The sequence below is a fragment of the Colias eurytheme genome, chromosome 11, assembly GCF_061535395.1.
Source record: "Colias eurytheme isolate Ceu_HAF_F1 chromosome 11, ilColEury1 Martin Lab GWU primary, whole genome shotgun sequence".
In the NCBI taxonomy this organism is placed as follows: domain Eukaryota; kingdom Metazoa; phylum Arthropoda; class Insecta; order Lepidoptera; family Pieridae; genus Colias; species Colias eurytheme.
In genome coordinates, this window is record NC_142990.1 from 5,021,339 (window position 1) to 5,037,883 (window position 16,545).

General features: G+C 30.1%; 2 protein-coding genes across 2 annotated transcripts in view; both read right to left on the bottom strand.

Moving 5' to 3' along the window:
* The window catches only part of Stacl (SH3 and cysteine-rich domain-containing protein), a 124,468-nt gene that overhangs the window by 27,969 nt on the left and 79,954 nt on the right, over positions 1-16,545 (bottom strand). The window contains exons 7-11 of the mRNA XM_090107097.1: positions 15,605-15,685; positions 14,542-14,727; positions 11,503-11,631; positions 10,886-10,963; positions 7,184-7,252 (exon numbers count right to left, since the gene is read on the bottom strand). Coding sequence (XP_089963223.1) covers positions 7,184-7,252; positions 10,886-10,963; positions 11,503-11,631; positions 14,542-14,727; positions 15,605-15,685 — 543 coding nt within the window. The remainder of the gene's footprint in view (positions 1-7,183; positions 7,253-10,885; positions 10,964-11,502; positions 11,632-14,541; positions 14,728-15,604; positions 15,686-16,545) is intronic.
* On the bottom strand, positions 2,010-4,953 carry LOC149904544 (uncharacterized). Its single transcript, XM_090107332.1, has 2 exons — positions 4,808-4,953; positions 2,010-4,338 (listed from the first exon to the last, which is right to left on the bottom strand). The coding sequence occupies exon 2, from the start codon at positions 4,319-4,321 to the stop codon at positions 3,521-3,523; it is 801 nt and encodes a 266-aa protein (XP_089963458.1). The 5' UTR covers positions 4,322-4,338; positions 4,808-4,953; the 3' UTR covers positions 2,010-3,520.

Consider the following 16,545-nt stretch of genomic DNA (forward strand, 5'->3'; position numbering starts at 1 on the left):
TGCACCTGTAGAACCGCCATCCTGTTAAAAATGACCCAAAATTGATAATTAGTAATATTCTTCACGTAGGTAATTGAACAGTATAGTGTGCAATAAACTTATACCATGGACTAATAATATATTTATTAGTCCATGCTTATACACAAATATGTATCTAATAATATGGATAATAATTTTATCGAAATATAAATTTCTCTAAGACCTAAGTACCTATCTACCTATTATTATCTATCTATACGAGATACCGGGCAATTGCCCTTATCGCTATCCCCTGAGGCCTCCACTGATAAAACAAACTCTTAATAATTGCAAACTATTCAAGGTAGGTAGTTACGTTAGGCAACTGCTTCTATTTTTTTAAATATTAAATAATGAAAATCGTATAAAACGTGTTAAATATCTAAGTACATAAAAAAACTTAGTTTGTGTAGGTACTAAATGCAGAGATTTAGTCAGCATTTACGGCCTTTCAAATATATCAATTGAATGACCGAGCCTTTTTTTAAAGAATAGCATAGCGTGACAAACCATCAGATATCACTGAAAATAATTATTCAAGGGCATTTCACGCAATACCTGTAGGTAATCTAGTCCAAAAGTAAAAATAAAATACTAGACTAGACAAATTAACATATTATATCCTCAAGAAACAGAAAAATAATTTGGAAAATCCAAAAGTGCACGCCTCATAATTTTTTTTTAATAAATATTTATTAATTATTATTTTTGTTTATTTAATAACAATTAAACCACATCGAATCAGACCCTGAAAAATGAAAGGGTTCTATTCCTGAGCATACTCAAGCGTAAGAGAAAAAAAAAGACTCGATTAGTAAAGTATTTCGGTCGCTATCGTGTTAACAAGAAAAAGGATCCGCACATACAGACACACGGACGTCCAAGACAGAACTTTTTTAAACTGTTTTTTAACTAGTTTAAATAACAAAAATGACATCAAAAATATCATGAACGTTAAAAATAGTGTTTTTTCTTAATATGTGTGTGTATGTATTATCTTACAAGTGCAATGTATGATACATAAAGACATTTTAAGTTTGAAAAATCAGATGTTTTTCGCGAAGTGACAGTAGTACCCACCTCAACGCTTCGCTTATGAGGCGTGCAACACCTCAACGCTTCGCTTATGAGGCGTGCAAAAGGCCATCAAAAGCTGTTGCGTAATTTTAAAGATCTAACCATACAGATACCCAGACAGGTTGTAGTGATAGGTTACGGCATAGAGATTTAAAATGATACAAGCTGCTTTCAAAGAATCAAAATAAGCACTACCTTTCCGAGGTGTTCAATAATAATTTACTTGTAAGTTCATATACTAATATTATAATTGCGAAAGTAACTCCGTCTGTCTGTCTGTTACTCAATCACGCCTAAACTACTGAACCAATTTTCATGAAATTTGGTATGGAGATATTCTGATACCCGAGAAAGGACATAGGCTACTTTTTATCCCGGGAAAATGACGCAATCCCGGAAATCCCACGGGAACGGGAACTATGCGGGTTTTTCTTTGACTGCGCGGGCGAAGCCGCGGGCGGAAACCTAGTAGGTACCTAATATGTTTTTGTATCTATGTAAAAAGTAGTAACCACTTCTGCGCTCACTTAAATTTCAGGTACTAGGTAATTGCATGTTTGTCGGTACACATATTGTAAATATTTTTCTTCTCTATATTATTTTTGAAACGAAAATAAACCATCTTCATACCAAAGTTCATCAATTTGAGAGAATTCAACTAATGAGCATCTCAAAAATACAATAACAAATAAAAGAAGCCTGGTTATATTGTGTTTGTTCTGATAATCTAAGTAAAAGTAAGTACTATGTATACCTACTAACCAGGTCAGCACGTACTTCGCGCGAATAGTAGTCTGAAATATCATAAAGATAAAATTAACCTGAAATAATAATTTTATTTAATTATGGCTTTATGTTAGTTTAGGTTATTATGACATTATGAAGATTTAAATTAAAACAAATATTTATGTTAATTATATTTATTAGGAAGGCCTTTGAATCCTTACATATATTAAACAACTCGATATGAAAAAAGAACACATTTTTAACACCTTTGAGCTTATAAATCTAAAGTACCTATGTACATGTACACTTAAAAATACTTCATCATAATAAACATAATTTGGACGTGCTTTTATATGCAAATACATGATATTTGAACAATGATTTTTCTGTATTTATGTAAAGCCATTTTATTTCATAAAATTGTAAAACAAGGTTGTAATAATATAAGTTTTTGAACCCAGTTTCTAGCCAGCTACAAAACCGATATTTGCTTGCATTTTCTGTATACAATATTATGTTGTCTGTATGGACAAAAATAATTTCATAAATATTTGCATGCATATTTTTTTAGTGCCCTAATATGAATTCATTACCACTATCCAAATACTTAAAAATATAATATAGGAAAAATATAATGCATGCAATTTTTTAAATGCATAAAAAGCATATTATGTAAACTTCAAGTTTTACAACTACAAATTACTAGTATAATTTATAAGGCCTTTCTGAACAAGATATGTTTTCTTACTATCAATTTCTGTAATTGTCTTTCAAAATATATAACAATGTAACTATAAATATTTACTTGTTAATAATAACAAGTATGTAGTTACTTGATTTTTACAAAAAATATTGTTTTATATATGTCAGACAGCAGACTCTAAACACACAATAGATAATTAAATTTATATGTAACATTTAAATATATATTATGCCTCCAATATTAATCAATAACATAATAATATTATGCCATTTATTACAAACCAAAATTACATATTAGTATTTTTATGTAAATATAATTTCCTAATTTACTATGATTAATAAATAATTGTTTTCAAGACACCTTTTATCAAGTTCTCTTATTATATTGGGATATAATAAGAATAAGTAATTCACAATAATCTATTTCTTTTAAATATCTATCAATTTTCATAAAGTATTGGTAAGTACCTATATATTATAATAGTTAAATATTGCACTTGTAACGACAGTCAAGAATTAGTCCCCTAAGTGTATTCAATTTAATAATATAATTGTTGAAAGAACAGCAAAAAATAGCATCAATCCAAATCTTTTAAATACTCATTTGATGTCAATGTCATTATAAGTGGATTCTAATTGCTTGAAAATACAAAAAATACAATTAGTGATTATAAGTAAACAAGATATTTAATTGTATAAAAATACCCAGTGTCTAGAAACAATTAATTTTTAAATAATTTATTAACTATTCTACATAAAGTATTCATTTAATTGATTGATCTAAATATATTATGTAACTTGAGATCAATATTGTATATACTTTATATTTGAAATAGTAATATTCTATGCAGTAACTTTGTGCAAAAACTATTTGATTGAACTATTAAGGAAATAACAGCGGCAGGGTATCAAACATGACATGTACTGATCTCTATACAAAATACAAAAATAACTTAAAGAATAAATGTTAGATTAAACCGTATTCAACAAATAGAATCTATGATGTCTGTGTTATTTTAGATTTACCGTTTAATTGACCCAATTGTCCTAGCATAAGAACTGTGTTTATTAAATTCTCTGAGTAAATACGCTGATTTGTCTCCATTCTTCTTAACTTTTGCACTACATATTTGGAAAAGAATTCCAAATCATTTTCGTTGCCTTGATTTCTCTGTTGTACATTGGCTGCGTTTACTTTTGAGCTTTTTGGGCTTGTCTGTGTCATTGAAGTCCGTACTTTCTTTCTGCCTTGTTCTTGCAGTTTGCTAATGTCTGTTTTATTATCTATAAAGCCTAGATTTAAATCTTCACTCCGTGTTTTGGCTTCTTCTGCGTTTATCTGAATAGTTAAGTCATCCGGTACAGTGACCATGGGCACATGGTTATCGTTAAACATTGGCGATGGTAAAAAGGAGACTCGCTTGCGAACTTTAACTACAGGTGTCTTAGGTTTTTCACTATCAACATTATCCACTGCCCCCACTGTGTGTCTGCGTTTTGATTTCCCAGAATTCAAGGCATCCTTTTGATTTCGAGGAACAATTTGTTTATTGCTCCAAAAGTTCACTTTAATCTTTTGTTTTTGTTTAGGTTTTTTCTCTGGGCTCTTTGGTTTGGATGACACTGGAGCAAATTTGTATCGAATATTATCCTCATTTTCATTGAATTTTTTCAATGCTTTTGAATTTGCTTTGGCAATATTGTTCAAGTACTGTTTACTTAATTTATATCTTACATTGTCATCATCCTCTTTGGAATTACTCTTTCTAGGCAATTGTTTTGCAGTTATGTTTTTCATTGTAACTTTATAAGCACCTAAAAACAAAAAGAAAAAGAATAGAGATTATTTTGTTACGTACGATCGTACGATCGTTATTGTTACGTTTCCCGCCTAAACATGGAACAACAACATAATATTAAAGTCTATTATGAATATACTTAATTGGTATATAATTAATCAGAATCGAATTGTTTTAGATGTGATTTTAAAATTTAATCGTTTATAATAGCTATGGAAGTTGAAGACGAAAGTCAAATGCTCATTTAGATAACATAGCATATTTGAGGTTATATTATATTTGATGAAATATCAAGTTATTTTCTTCAAATATAAAATTATACAGGCAGCTATTTTAAATCTACTATATATCAATTTCATTATATAAAGTATTCTATTGAAAGTATGTTTGAATTTATACACAACAAATCGTATTGTAGCATCAAGATATTTACAGTTCTTTAGTTCATTTTATTACATAACCAATGATACATTCATTTAACTTACCTCTTTTGATTTGATTTTAAAAAATGCGCACTCACAATATCGTCATGAATGATAAACAAACATAGAAACTGATACAATTACAAACACGACACGCACATTCAGGGTAAAACGCAACTTTCATAAAACCTTATTTGACAGTCTGACAGATGACATTCAGGTCTGACAGACATGACGTCACTCAGTTCGAAAAAAGTCCGCAAGGGGCGCAGAAAACGCGGGAAAACTAGAAAATTAAAAAAAAGAAGGTTTATTGTTATTCAACAATAGGTATTCACAAAATGTGACTTTATGAATTCAACAAATAGCACGTACCTAGTCAGATTTAGATTTTAAGTAAATTTTCTCTATTTTTAGTTGTAATTTGTTGTAAGTTGTTGTAATTGTAATTTTCTCTATTTTTAGTTATAAAATTGTAACACAATCCGAATCGATTCTTAGATAAATTATTGTTTTTTTTTTATAAAAATACATTATTCCAATTTTTTTTCTGTAGGTACCTAGGTAAGTATGTATTTTTACATCTATTTTCAAAAGTATAAAACATATCGTCTATTTTTCTAGACACTATAATATTTTGTTTATTTACATTGTAGATAGTATGTGAATATGATCAATATTATCCATGTTGTGGACTACAAGAAGAAAGTGTACCGTGTATGATGTTATTTACTCGAACATATTTTTCTCCTATTATTTAAGTGTAAGTATAGCACACACCATTATTTTATTTTTAAACTGTTTACAGGTATTGCGAAAATTTCACCGGTACGTCCTAAATAATTATATTTTTAAATACATTTTTTATACCTAAATTATTATAAATTCATAAGAGTCTTTAAATGTTTTATAAATGTTTTAGAATAGCTTTTTATTTAATTTGGTTCTCATATGTTTATATGTAGGTAATGTTATTGAAATTACGTACTTACCATATGCTTTTTCATTGAAATCCAACCCATTTTAGCACGATACTTAATTTTGCGAGAAGTAGCCGTGGTGAAACGGTATATTTTATTCAATTTTATATAATCAATTAGATAAAACCGACACAATATTGTGTGAGTAATGTTATTCCGCGAGATCACCTCTTAGACTGAGTAAACGGGAGGCTGTGCGCAATGCGACAATGTTCGTCCTTATACATTAACTTCTGATTTTTGCTTATTTATGTTTAAATACACATTAAAATTTAATTTATAATATTATTTAATTATTTTTACAAATAATCAATCACACAAAAATATATTTAAATAAAGCTCATCACTTACCCGCCTTTTTTCTTTTTGGCGAAAAGACTTTAAAACTATAGATAATACAGCACTGTGTACACTCTAGAATTAAAATAAAACACACGATAATAAATTATATGATGCAGAGTAACTATTTGAGCAATATTCGCGGGAAATATTGAAAATTATTGATTGACGTCTGCAGCTGGACTCCGCATGGTTGGAATACACTTTCATTCTAGGCATGCGCATTTCGCCTAGGTCACGTGATTGTATTTCTTAAATGTTTCTTTGTCTAAATTGTAAGGTTGAAGGTTACCTTTTGTCAAAGGTGTTGCATTTTTAATTTGGCGGGGCTAGGCTTTTTCTAACATAACCATTAACCAGTCTTGTAGGCAGCTCATCTTTTTTTATTAAGTTCTTACATTTTTTAATTAATGATGATATAAAACTTAATATAAAAATACATATGAACATAGTTATGTTTTGTCAAGTTATATTTTGTTATAATTTGGACATAAAAATATGTAACTACGTAGACATACCGTAGCAAAAATTTTTATTCGTAGCACCTATAGAATTTTACTCTAATTCCAGATTTCAGAGAAATCGAATGAAATTACTTACTTAAAACAAAAAAGCAAAAAATATAATATGTGTTTACTTGATATGACATATTTTTTATTTTACAAAAGTTTTCCATCTACATAAATTGGCAAGTTTGTTGTAAGAAGTAAAAATCTCTATTCAAGCTCTTAATAAATAAACTGAAAACTATAAAACCAATATTTACTATTTCTACTGACTTTGTAACAAATTCTTTCACCAGTATAAAAACCCATTATGTACAGGGTACATATTTTCCTTACCGTATCCTGGGCCAAACCGGGCAAAGCTATAATGTAAGCCACATAGCCTCGATAAATAAATTATTATATTTTTTATCTTGTGACATATTTTATTATTTTATATTGTTTTTATATTGGCGATGGCCTTTTGGTCATTGTTTTCACCAAATGCTTCATCCATACCATGCCTCTTCGTGGTAAACTTTTCATGTGTACATAGGTGTGTAAGATAACCACAATATAATATATTTTTACTGCGGTCTGCGAATTAATAAATATTCTAATATATTTTATTTTACCTGAGCTCTAACAGCGGCTAGATGCAATTGCGTTGCTCTGTAGTCATATTTCTTCACAGATATCTCCTCCTGTGGAAAATATATTTATTTTTATAAATATATAATCCATAAAAAAATGTTTAAATATAAAAGTAATATTAATTTGCGCCATCTGCACTGACTTATTGGAACTAATTTTTATTCACAGTGGAGTGACGAATGGTGGAAGCCTTGTGGGTAGATATTTCAGTTTTGTAGATGGCTCTGAACTTTGAAAAAGTTTGTGTTTTTCATTATAGATGGCAGGCAAATCGCACTTTGTCAAGAAATTTTTGGCTCCACTGTGAGTTAGATTCACAGGTTAGATTATATATAGTTATATATCGGGTAGTACCGAGGAAATACGTTTTTAGTTCAATTTTTTTTATGTAACTTAAAGTGGATTTGACAACGTCCAACAATATTATGCTTACATATTGTGTAGGTATTTAATAAAATCTGTTTTCATGTGGACTATTGTAAGTTTTTGTCTAAAATCTTTTTCTGGACTTTTTTAATACATTAACCCTAGAACCGTACCCTGGGGTACAAATGAAAAAAATTTCAGAATATCTTCTATATCTTTTTTTCTAAACAACGGTTTCTTTTGCGCGTTCGTGTATTTGTCGGGGATGAGGAGACACGTAGATACCGTATTCGATCAGTGGTCAAGCTATTGAGAACACGTCGTACGAACCTGTCGGGGTACTCCAGTACCCCTGGGTACTACGAACGTAAGTATTTTAAGGTTCATTTATTTTATTTTTTCGCCTTCTGGTCGTTTTATTTTATATTTTTTATTGATAAATTTAATGTACAATTATAAGTTTACTTTACATTCATGTTATATACATACTGTTATTGTTAAATAGTGTAGGAATTTGTATTTTCAACAAATTTATGATTTGCTGCATGATTTGAATACCTGAGTTATTCATTTTATTTTTTTTATGGCAAATGATGGATGAATTTTGATTTTTTGTAGGAGGTGGAATAACAAGAAGAGCTGGTACTTGGTGAGGCATCAAAATATGAACCTGACGAGAAAATTTTAATTTTTTATTATAAAAAACTTCACCTTGAAGAACGATTTCAGTACATAACTTTGCCAATGTCTCTACAAATAAGTAATGGATATATTTTAGGACAACAATTACCAATAACTGCAGGGACCACTGCTGTTTCAAAATCTGAGATGTAACTGTGAATATCCACGTTAAAATTCCGTCAGTCCCGCACACAGTGCAGGAAGTGAAAACTTTTAATACATTTTGATCACCAACGTAAAGTGTGTGTAAATTGTAGAAAAAATATAAAAATGCCATGATAAATTAAATTATTAGGACCTAAATGAATGTTAAGATGACCTTAATAAGTCAACATTTAATAAAAGTTAATAATCTTTTTGTAATCTTGTTTTTTTCATTGGGGTACACTTGTACCCCTGGGTACCGTTAATGAAATTTTAATATGGGTACGGTTCTAGGGTTAAAACACACTATTTTGTAATAGTAGTAATATGTTTATATTATTATAGATGTCTTCGTAGTAGTACCTACGTTTTATCTATAAAATACCTTATATAATTATAATAATATGTACATTATTATATATTTAGTGTGAGCAAATTTTCAGTAATAGGATATTTTGTACGAGAACTGGAATTTAATTGTAATGTTTAAATACTAAACGTAATGCGGGCTTATTTATTCCAAATTCGTCCTTTATTTATAGCTATTATATTAGCTTTGATGTAAGGGTTGAACTTGTATTAAAAGTTCATTACAAAAATACATAAAATGCTTTCATTCATTTTGATAAAAAACCGGTACAGGTAGAAAGCTAATGAAATCGCTTTTGAACAACTTTCATAAATTGATTGAAAATTATTTCTTTATTACGTTAGCGAATTTAATTCTAATATCGCCTGAGATTTAAGTACAATAAATTTCACTTAAACTTTATTTATTGGATTCTTGAGAGGAATTTGTACCGAATCAAATTTACTTTTCTCACTTGATTCGTCAATAAAGCGTCAAATTTGTTCACGATTGGATTTCAGTAGTTTGGTGAAGTGTGGACCGTGGACACGAAATACACTCGTGGCAGATTACTATAACTTTTATTCATTTCGGAAATATACTAACGTATCATATGTAAATAAAAAGTTAGCTGGGTATTGTATACGTCTGTGGCTGAGTATAACAACTTCAGTGTAAAATCTGCAATAGATAGATAATATATCAGTAAGTTCTATGCAAAATTTATATACCTACAGTAAAAGAAACCGCGCTACATTCAGAATTTTCTGCAGGCACATATTATTTACATTCTTCAGTAGTCATTTTGATAATTCATTAAATAAATTGAAAGTAAAATTGAAGATTGCTGCACAATGAAAACTTGTAATACCATGACTTCATGTAATTTACAAAAAGTGCAATGATTTGCTTGGATGGATGGATGGGGGATGGATTTCCAGTTTACATTTCTAAAAAAACAAGTATAATTTGAAAAAAAAAGTTTATTCTCTCAAAAAAAAAACGTTAATTTCTCGAACGAAGCTTATGAATAAAAACGGTAACCAACGAACGCATCATTAAAATCGCACGCATGATTAACAAAACGCGAAAAAGTTTGCTTTTTTTGAAGGAGATGAAATTTCAGTTTTAATTGCGCAAGCTTTTAAACCCTTTTTAAAAACAAAACGGATTTTATTGGTAAGCCGAAAGGGATCGATAAAGTGTTCGAAATAAATGTTATTATTTCCAATATTATTTATATGACAAGTGTTTGATACCTTTAATTTATACAGCATGGAATAAGCCATTTAAAAATATTTTTTTTGAACTTTAAAAGATATCCGACCTATCGCATTCTGAGAAATTTATTGTTAGAGGGATATTGAAGAACAAAATAAATTATTTAAAATTCATCTAACTAGTAACTAGTTAGTTGTTAATAATATCAGCACGTATGTACAATGTACATACCACATATTAATGAGTATATTTAGTGTTGTTTTAAACACATTAACATCTTTACTGCTCACTAAATCTTAGATAGCAGTTGAGAATGAGTTGAAGAAGGGAAGTTGAATTAAGATGGGCATTTAAATTAAACGTTTGTAAAGTTTTTGATGCAAATGAATTCTGATAATTTGAGAGGTTTCAAGCAACGGCAGGGAATGAAGTTAAATTAAAAACAATTCAAGACGTTTGAATTTTATTTCCTTCTTCATATAGTGAATTTCATATTATTAATGTTATAATGAAAATTTTAAAAACCTATATAACTACGCATTGTTCGTTATAAAAACTTGGCTTTAAATATTAAAATTTTCATATCATACAAAAATAACTTTCGTTATAAAGCTATTCTGAAAATGTTATTCAGTCACGTTGCCAGTAAATCCATCTTTTCAATACTTTCTCTTATATTGGCTATCTCTTCGTCTCAACCCAGCTTGAAGATAAATTCTATGAGCCATAAATAAAAATATCTTTCAATTTTAACGGGTGTGGCATATCTTTCTAACGGAATATGATATTGTATATCACTATTCTGTAGAATACGTCTATAGTTAAAACTTTCAAAGGTTTACATTTAGTGAATGCCAATTTCAAAAGACATAAGTACCTATATCTTTTTTTAAAGAGAAAATAGTATATTAGTGGTACTTACTTGAATTTCGTTGACTTTTCCATAAATGCTATTCTCCAGACTACGATTTTGTAGACGAACTAACGAGTCCAAGCTTTCCTGTGAATAAGTTATATTTTAATATGTCTTCATAAATAAAATTCTTCATAGTCTGTGAAACTGAATCACAAAGGCAACATTAATTTGAAAGGAAGTCTGGAAAAAATCATGAATAATTTACATAAATTACCTACAGACAGGTAATTAAGTTAGAAATGAACTGGTGTATAAGACTACAATTTTAATTAACTTTATTTTTTAAAAGTAGTGAGCATTTTTACAGGTTTATTATAAAATATACAACGTCGTTTCTTTACATTACGTCGGATTAATTACAAACAATTGAATTTAAATTCATTGCATTTTCCACAGTTTACCATTAGCATAAAATCATTTTTTTCGAACCTATAAAAATTTATCTGCCTTTTCTTTTTTTTAAACAACAATTCATTTTGAATAAAGGCAACTTAAATCTGCATATTCTTTTATAATTATTAATAATTATTATAAACAGTTTCGTGACACGTTCCGTCTTAAATCAGTCTTGAATCCTCCTCAGACAGGGAAAAGCTCTTATACTTTTTAATTGTATTATTTACCTGCAGTTGTTTGATTTGCAGCTCGAGGTCTTCAGCGTCTTGTTTTAATTGCTCGTAATTGAGTCTCGCCTGTCCGCCCCTCATTCTGTCCAGTAACATCTCGCCTCTCAACACTGGAGGCATCGCTTCCTGGAATACCACATTTATTTGTAACTTTCATATGTAGCAAGAGATTAATTTGGACTTATTAAAATAAAAGGGACAATGCTATAAGTCAAACTGCCGAACTTGCCGATTGACACTTGTTTTGTTGCTTTAATAGTTTAAACAAGCATGTTCGTAGTTGATTATTTTTAATTAAATATTGAAAAACAACCTATATTAGATATGAACAAATAGAAGACAGAATTTGGCACCAAATACAATGAAGTTAACAATAACAAAACGAAAAAAAATGATACTGAAATTGTCCCCACATCAACATCTGTTGCAGATTAGGTTTCTGCAAAGCTTCAGCTTCAGTTATATTAAACAATTTCACATTGACCAAACCACAAATTAAGGAAATAAAACGCACACATTATTACAAGACTGCTCGTAAAAGGAGTGTAATGTTTTAAGGATTCAGGTGTGCAAGTATGAGAGTTTCTTTTACCTATATCTATAACTATACTATATACTAAACATTGTAAGTTCCACAGATTTGGATGTATCTAACCCAGAATGACATAGGCTTTACGCTTTTTTTCCAAACAAATTATTGTTTTGAATAAATTGGGTTGAATAGATTTAAAAGTGGTGTGTTTTTTATCTACTTATAATCGCACTTGGGTAGTTTACATCTAGCCTTACAATCCAGAAAATGATCACATTCATAAACGCTATAAAGCATTGCTTATAGATTTAGGAAAGCAAAATAAATATAAGCTATCGGAGCAAGAATAACTTTCTGTCCCTATAATCAATTTGTTCTTTGAATACAAATTCAAACCCAATATTTATTCAAATAGAAACATTATCGAAGCGTGAAAGAGTTAAGCGGCTAGAAGCTTGTTTTGTATTAGGTATTTATATCACTTCCGAACGTAGATTTGGATGAACGAATAACAATGAAAATTATTGAAAAATAATAATATTTGTTAAGGTATGTAAAGTGCTCGGAAAAGTAATCCATATGCAAAGCACTACAGTATGTAGTCGCGTGGTCTACACGTATAGTCTATCTAGTGATACTAAATTGCAAATGTCAAAAAATTTAAAAGCTTCAGTTATTTCATCCTTCGTGTACTCTAGTTGAATAATTGCCACATGCACTCGCCATTCAGTGCAGCGCGGAGAGTCGGGTGCGCGTGGTTGTGCAACAGGAGCTTCGCAAGTTTCGCGGTCTACTTACGTATGCCACGCGACCAACTACGTAAGTTTTTTGTTTTAACTGTTTAATTTATTTTTTACAAATATTATACATATTGTAATTTTAAAAATAATGTAACAGACTTATAAATTATTAATTTTATAATGTATTTATTTATATTTGAAGGTAAAAACAGAGTTATTTAGATAATTATGGCCAATAGAGGAAAGAGACTGATCGAAGCTTGGTTGGCCGTACACCATTGTCGTGATGATATTGGTGGCGACTAGTCAAGTTCAGGTAGTAAAGAAGACCATGTAAAGAAGCAGCAGTAGATGTCTTTACTGGAGATAAATTGAAACCGGAAATAATATCTCCCTACAATCGCACTAAAAATGATGTGGATCTGGTTGATAAAAGTGTATTGTTACACTATTGTTCACGTCCAGAAATTGAAGAAGATGGCTTGTAACCGTGTTCTATTATCTGATCTACCTCAGTACCTTCAATGCGCTATGCATACATTCAGCAAATAAAAGCTTTGAATATACAACGTCGTGATTTCCGCATGGACGGCGCTGGCTTGGATGAACGCATTGATACATGCCATGCAAATGCCATGCAGAGAAGATATAAAACTCCTACGCAAAAGTATAATAAATATTATAAAACAAGACATAAACAAGAGCAGATAAGAAAAAAAAATAACAATCGCATCCGAGTTCCATTTCAAGCTCTAAGGTAACCATAGATATAATGGAAACACAGATCACAAGATGGAAAGATCTCGGATTGAACTCGCTCTGGGATCAACAGAGAGAAAAACATGAAGCATTTCAAATACTCGACGTTAATTCGACGTTAATGGTGAATAAATGATTATGAATTATCTAAGACCGTGGTAATTCCCTGGCGAGCTAGCTGCCTCGTCGTGGCATCATTTTATTGATTAATGGAGCTAATTTTCATTTTAATCATCATTTATTATTAATATTAATAGAGAAATGAAATACACATTTTAAGGGTTTCTTTAATTAGGCTATTGTATAGCGTAACATCACTTACTTAAAATATTTACGTGGCATAATACCTACGCACTTGTTTGGATAATATATTTTATTTAAATAAAAAGTTATAGAAATAAATATATCTACACAAAATTATGTTATGTGATTTTTGGAAATATACCTACAAGATTCTTGTTAATAGTCTAATAATAATATGATGGTTAAACTCAATCACAATATAAAAAATAGGTAATATTATTTCATTGGCATGAGAGACGATTTTATATCCAATCCGAGCTGTCACCCTCAGAATGTTTTTACAAATCCAGTAATGATTCTTTTGGAGCGTTATAATCTTATAAATTGTCACATACATTCAAGGTTCTTCGTTTCTACAGACATGTCAAAAGCAAATATAAGGCCTCCGCATGCCATTAAATACAACGTAGATATATTTTATACATAATAAGTAATAACTATCTATTAGGGAAGACTTAGTTATTATGGATATTTTGAAATTGAAGCACTAACTCTTAAAATAATAATGAAAAATCTATTTATATCTGTTCTAATAAACACAAAAAGAGTGTGTGTGAGCACGCATGTCAGAAGTGAAACTTCTTTTGGTAAGATTTTTTGGTGGCAGTATTACCATGACACGACACAAAAGTTTCACGATAAAAAATTTTCACTTCACAAATATACCTTCGCTTTTTAGCAAAATCAAAAGAATAACATTACCGCTGGCACGTCGATGGGCGGATCGTCAGGCTCCGGTGGGTAGGGCGGCAGGAAGTTCCTCTTGGGAGTCCTCAGTGGTGGCTGGTTGATAAGCAGCGTCCGCGCCAAGTGGGCTAAATCTGCTGTGCTTGATACCGCGCGGGACTGCGCGCATAGCGACTCGTATCTTCTGAGCTGGTGGGTACACTGCACAAATATGTATGGTTTTAGCTTGGTTAATGATCAAAGGTTATTGGTTCTTATGTATATCACGTGTTAAGTACGTTAAATCTATCGTTAATTACAGTACTCGCACTCGCACATAGCGACTCGTATCTTCTGAACCGGTGGATACACTGCATAATTATGTATTATTAGGTACATGAAGCTTGGTTGACGATTCATGGTTAAAGGTATCTGCAATCTTTCACTACATCTGTTAACCATGAATCCTGCCATTTTTTTTTTCATATTAAACTTGGCGCAAAATCTAATGAGTAAATCTTAAAGGTACAATGAATGGCTGGCATTCAATTTTTTGTTACACAAATATATTTCAAAATAAAAAGGATCAACACAGATTTATATTTAAGATCGTGATTAAATTATACGTAAGCTATTTAAAAAGTGAACAAAAAATTATAATTGGAAAATATTATAAAATTTATGATGAAAAACTTCTTAGTAAAAATTAATAACGCCTTTTTATATTCCAAGAATTATTATTTAGGAGTGAGTATAAAGTAAAGAATTAATCGGCGGGTAAAATCTAAGAGCGGTAAATAAATGTAATCTTATTAAATTTCTTGTAATATTGTGGGCGTAAAGATTATTTTAATTTATCTCCATATTTTTATCTCTAACAATACTGTTCCGATTAAAGCTTTGTACTACTAGGTACCTTCCTATACTTTTAAGAGATATATCATAACATATTCAACTCGTAGAGAACGCTCTAAGTCTGCAGTCGACATTTTAATTATCTCCATGTAACAGGTTGGAAATTTCCTACAATTTTGTTCCCATTTTGTAGAAGATATAATATTATATAACTGTATGTTAAAACATACTAAAGTAAGAGTACCTTTTCGGAAATAATTTCCCCGTCCTGACAAATAGCATCGCTGACGGCCGACGTTACGTCCGTTAAAATTTCCTCCAATTCCTGTAACAAATTTTATAATATAAATCACTGTGCGAGACGGTAAATAAAAAACTGAAATATAGCTATCTAAATTTGGTAGTAAAAATAGCTCTATCTTGGGGACTACGCGTCTTGCGAATCAGCATTCTTTTATATAAAATATTCTACTCTTTTTAAACAAGGTCACCCTGAAAACTGAATAAAGTTATAGTTAATTCCACGGAATTCGTGACCTCGCATTATTTCCTTCAAAAATAATTTACAATATTGTAATTATTTCTAAACAATTAAGTAGGTATGTATTTTATGTATAGTTGAGGGAGCTGATAACATTTTATATTTAATTTTCAAATGATAAAAACTGAAAGTAGCAAGGCACACATACAAAAAGTATATTTTGTATACAAAATCACCATCTCATCTACGAGAGCAGCATTCAATTAAAGGAATGTCAGTTTTAATTAAAATCCGTTCATCTTATAATCTTCAATCTTCTGTAAATGACAAGCTATATCTACTGGGATTTGCAGTTTTAATATAAATTCAAGGAGTAAATTAATCCTGATTACTGATTAGAAATAACTCTTGGTCTAAGAATAACCGTTAATAATGAATAAATTACCTGTCGCTCGTGTATTTCAGTATAAAAAATTTTTTTACAAAGATGTAGATACACATATTGAAAGAAAACAACGGAATAGAAGGCCCAAGAGAGACTCAGATCAACTTTGATTTATGTGATCCTCTAAAAAACTTCCTGCTATTCTATTATGCATTATGTACTAGGTATTTCTTATTTGTTATTGGGTATTTTTATACGCGTTGTGATAAAATTACAATATCATGAGTGCTACAACTGAAAGTAAATGATTAGTGTAAAA

Bases quoted from the DNA above. Each gene is read 5' to 3' on its own strand.
- LOC149904544 (XM_090107332.1), bottom strand. From the start codon at position 4,321: ATGAAAAACATAACTGCAAAACAATTGCCTAGAAAGAGTAATTCCAAA.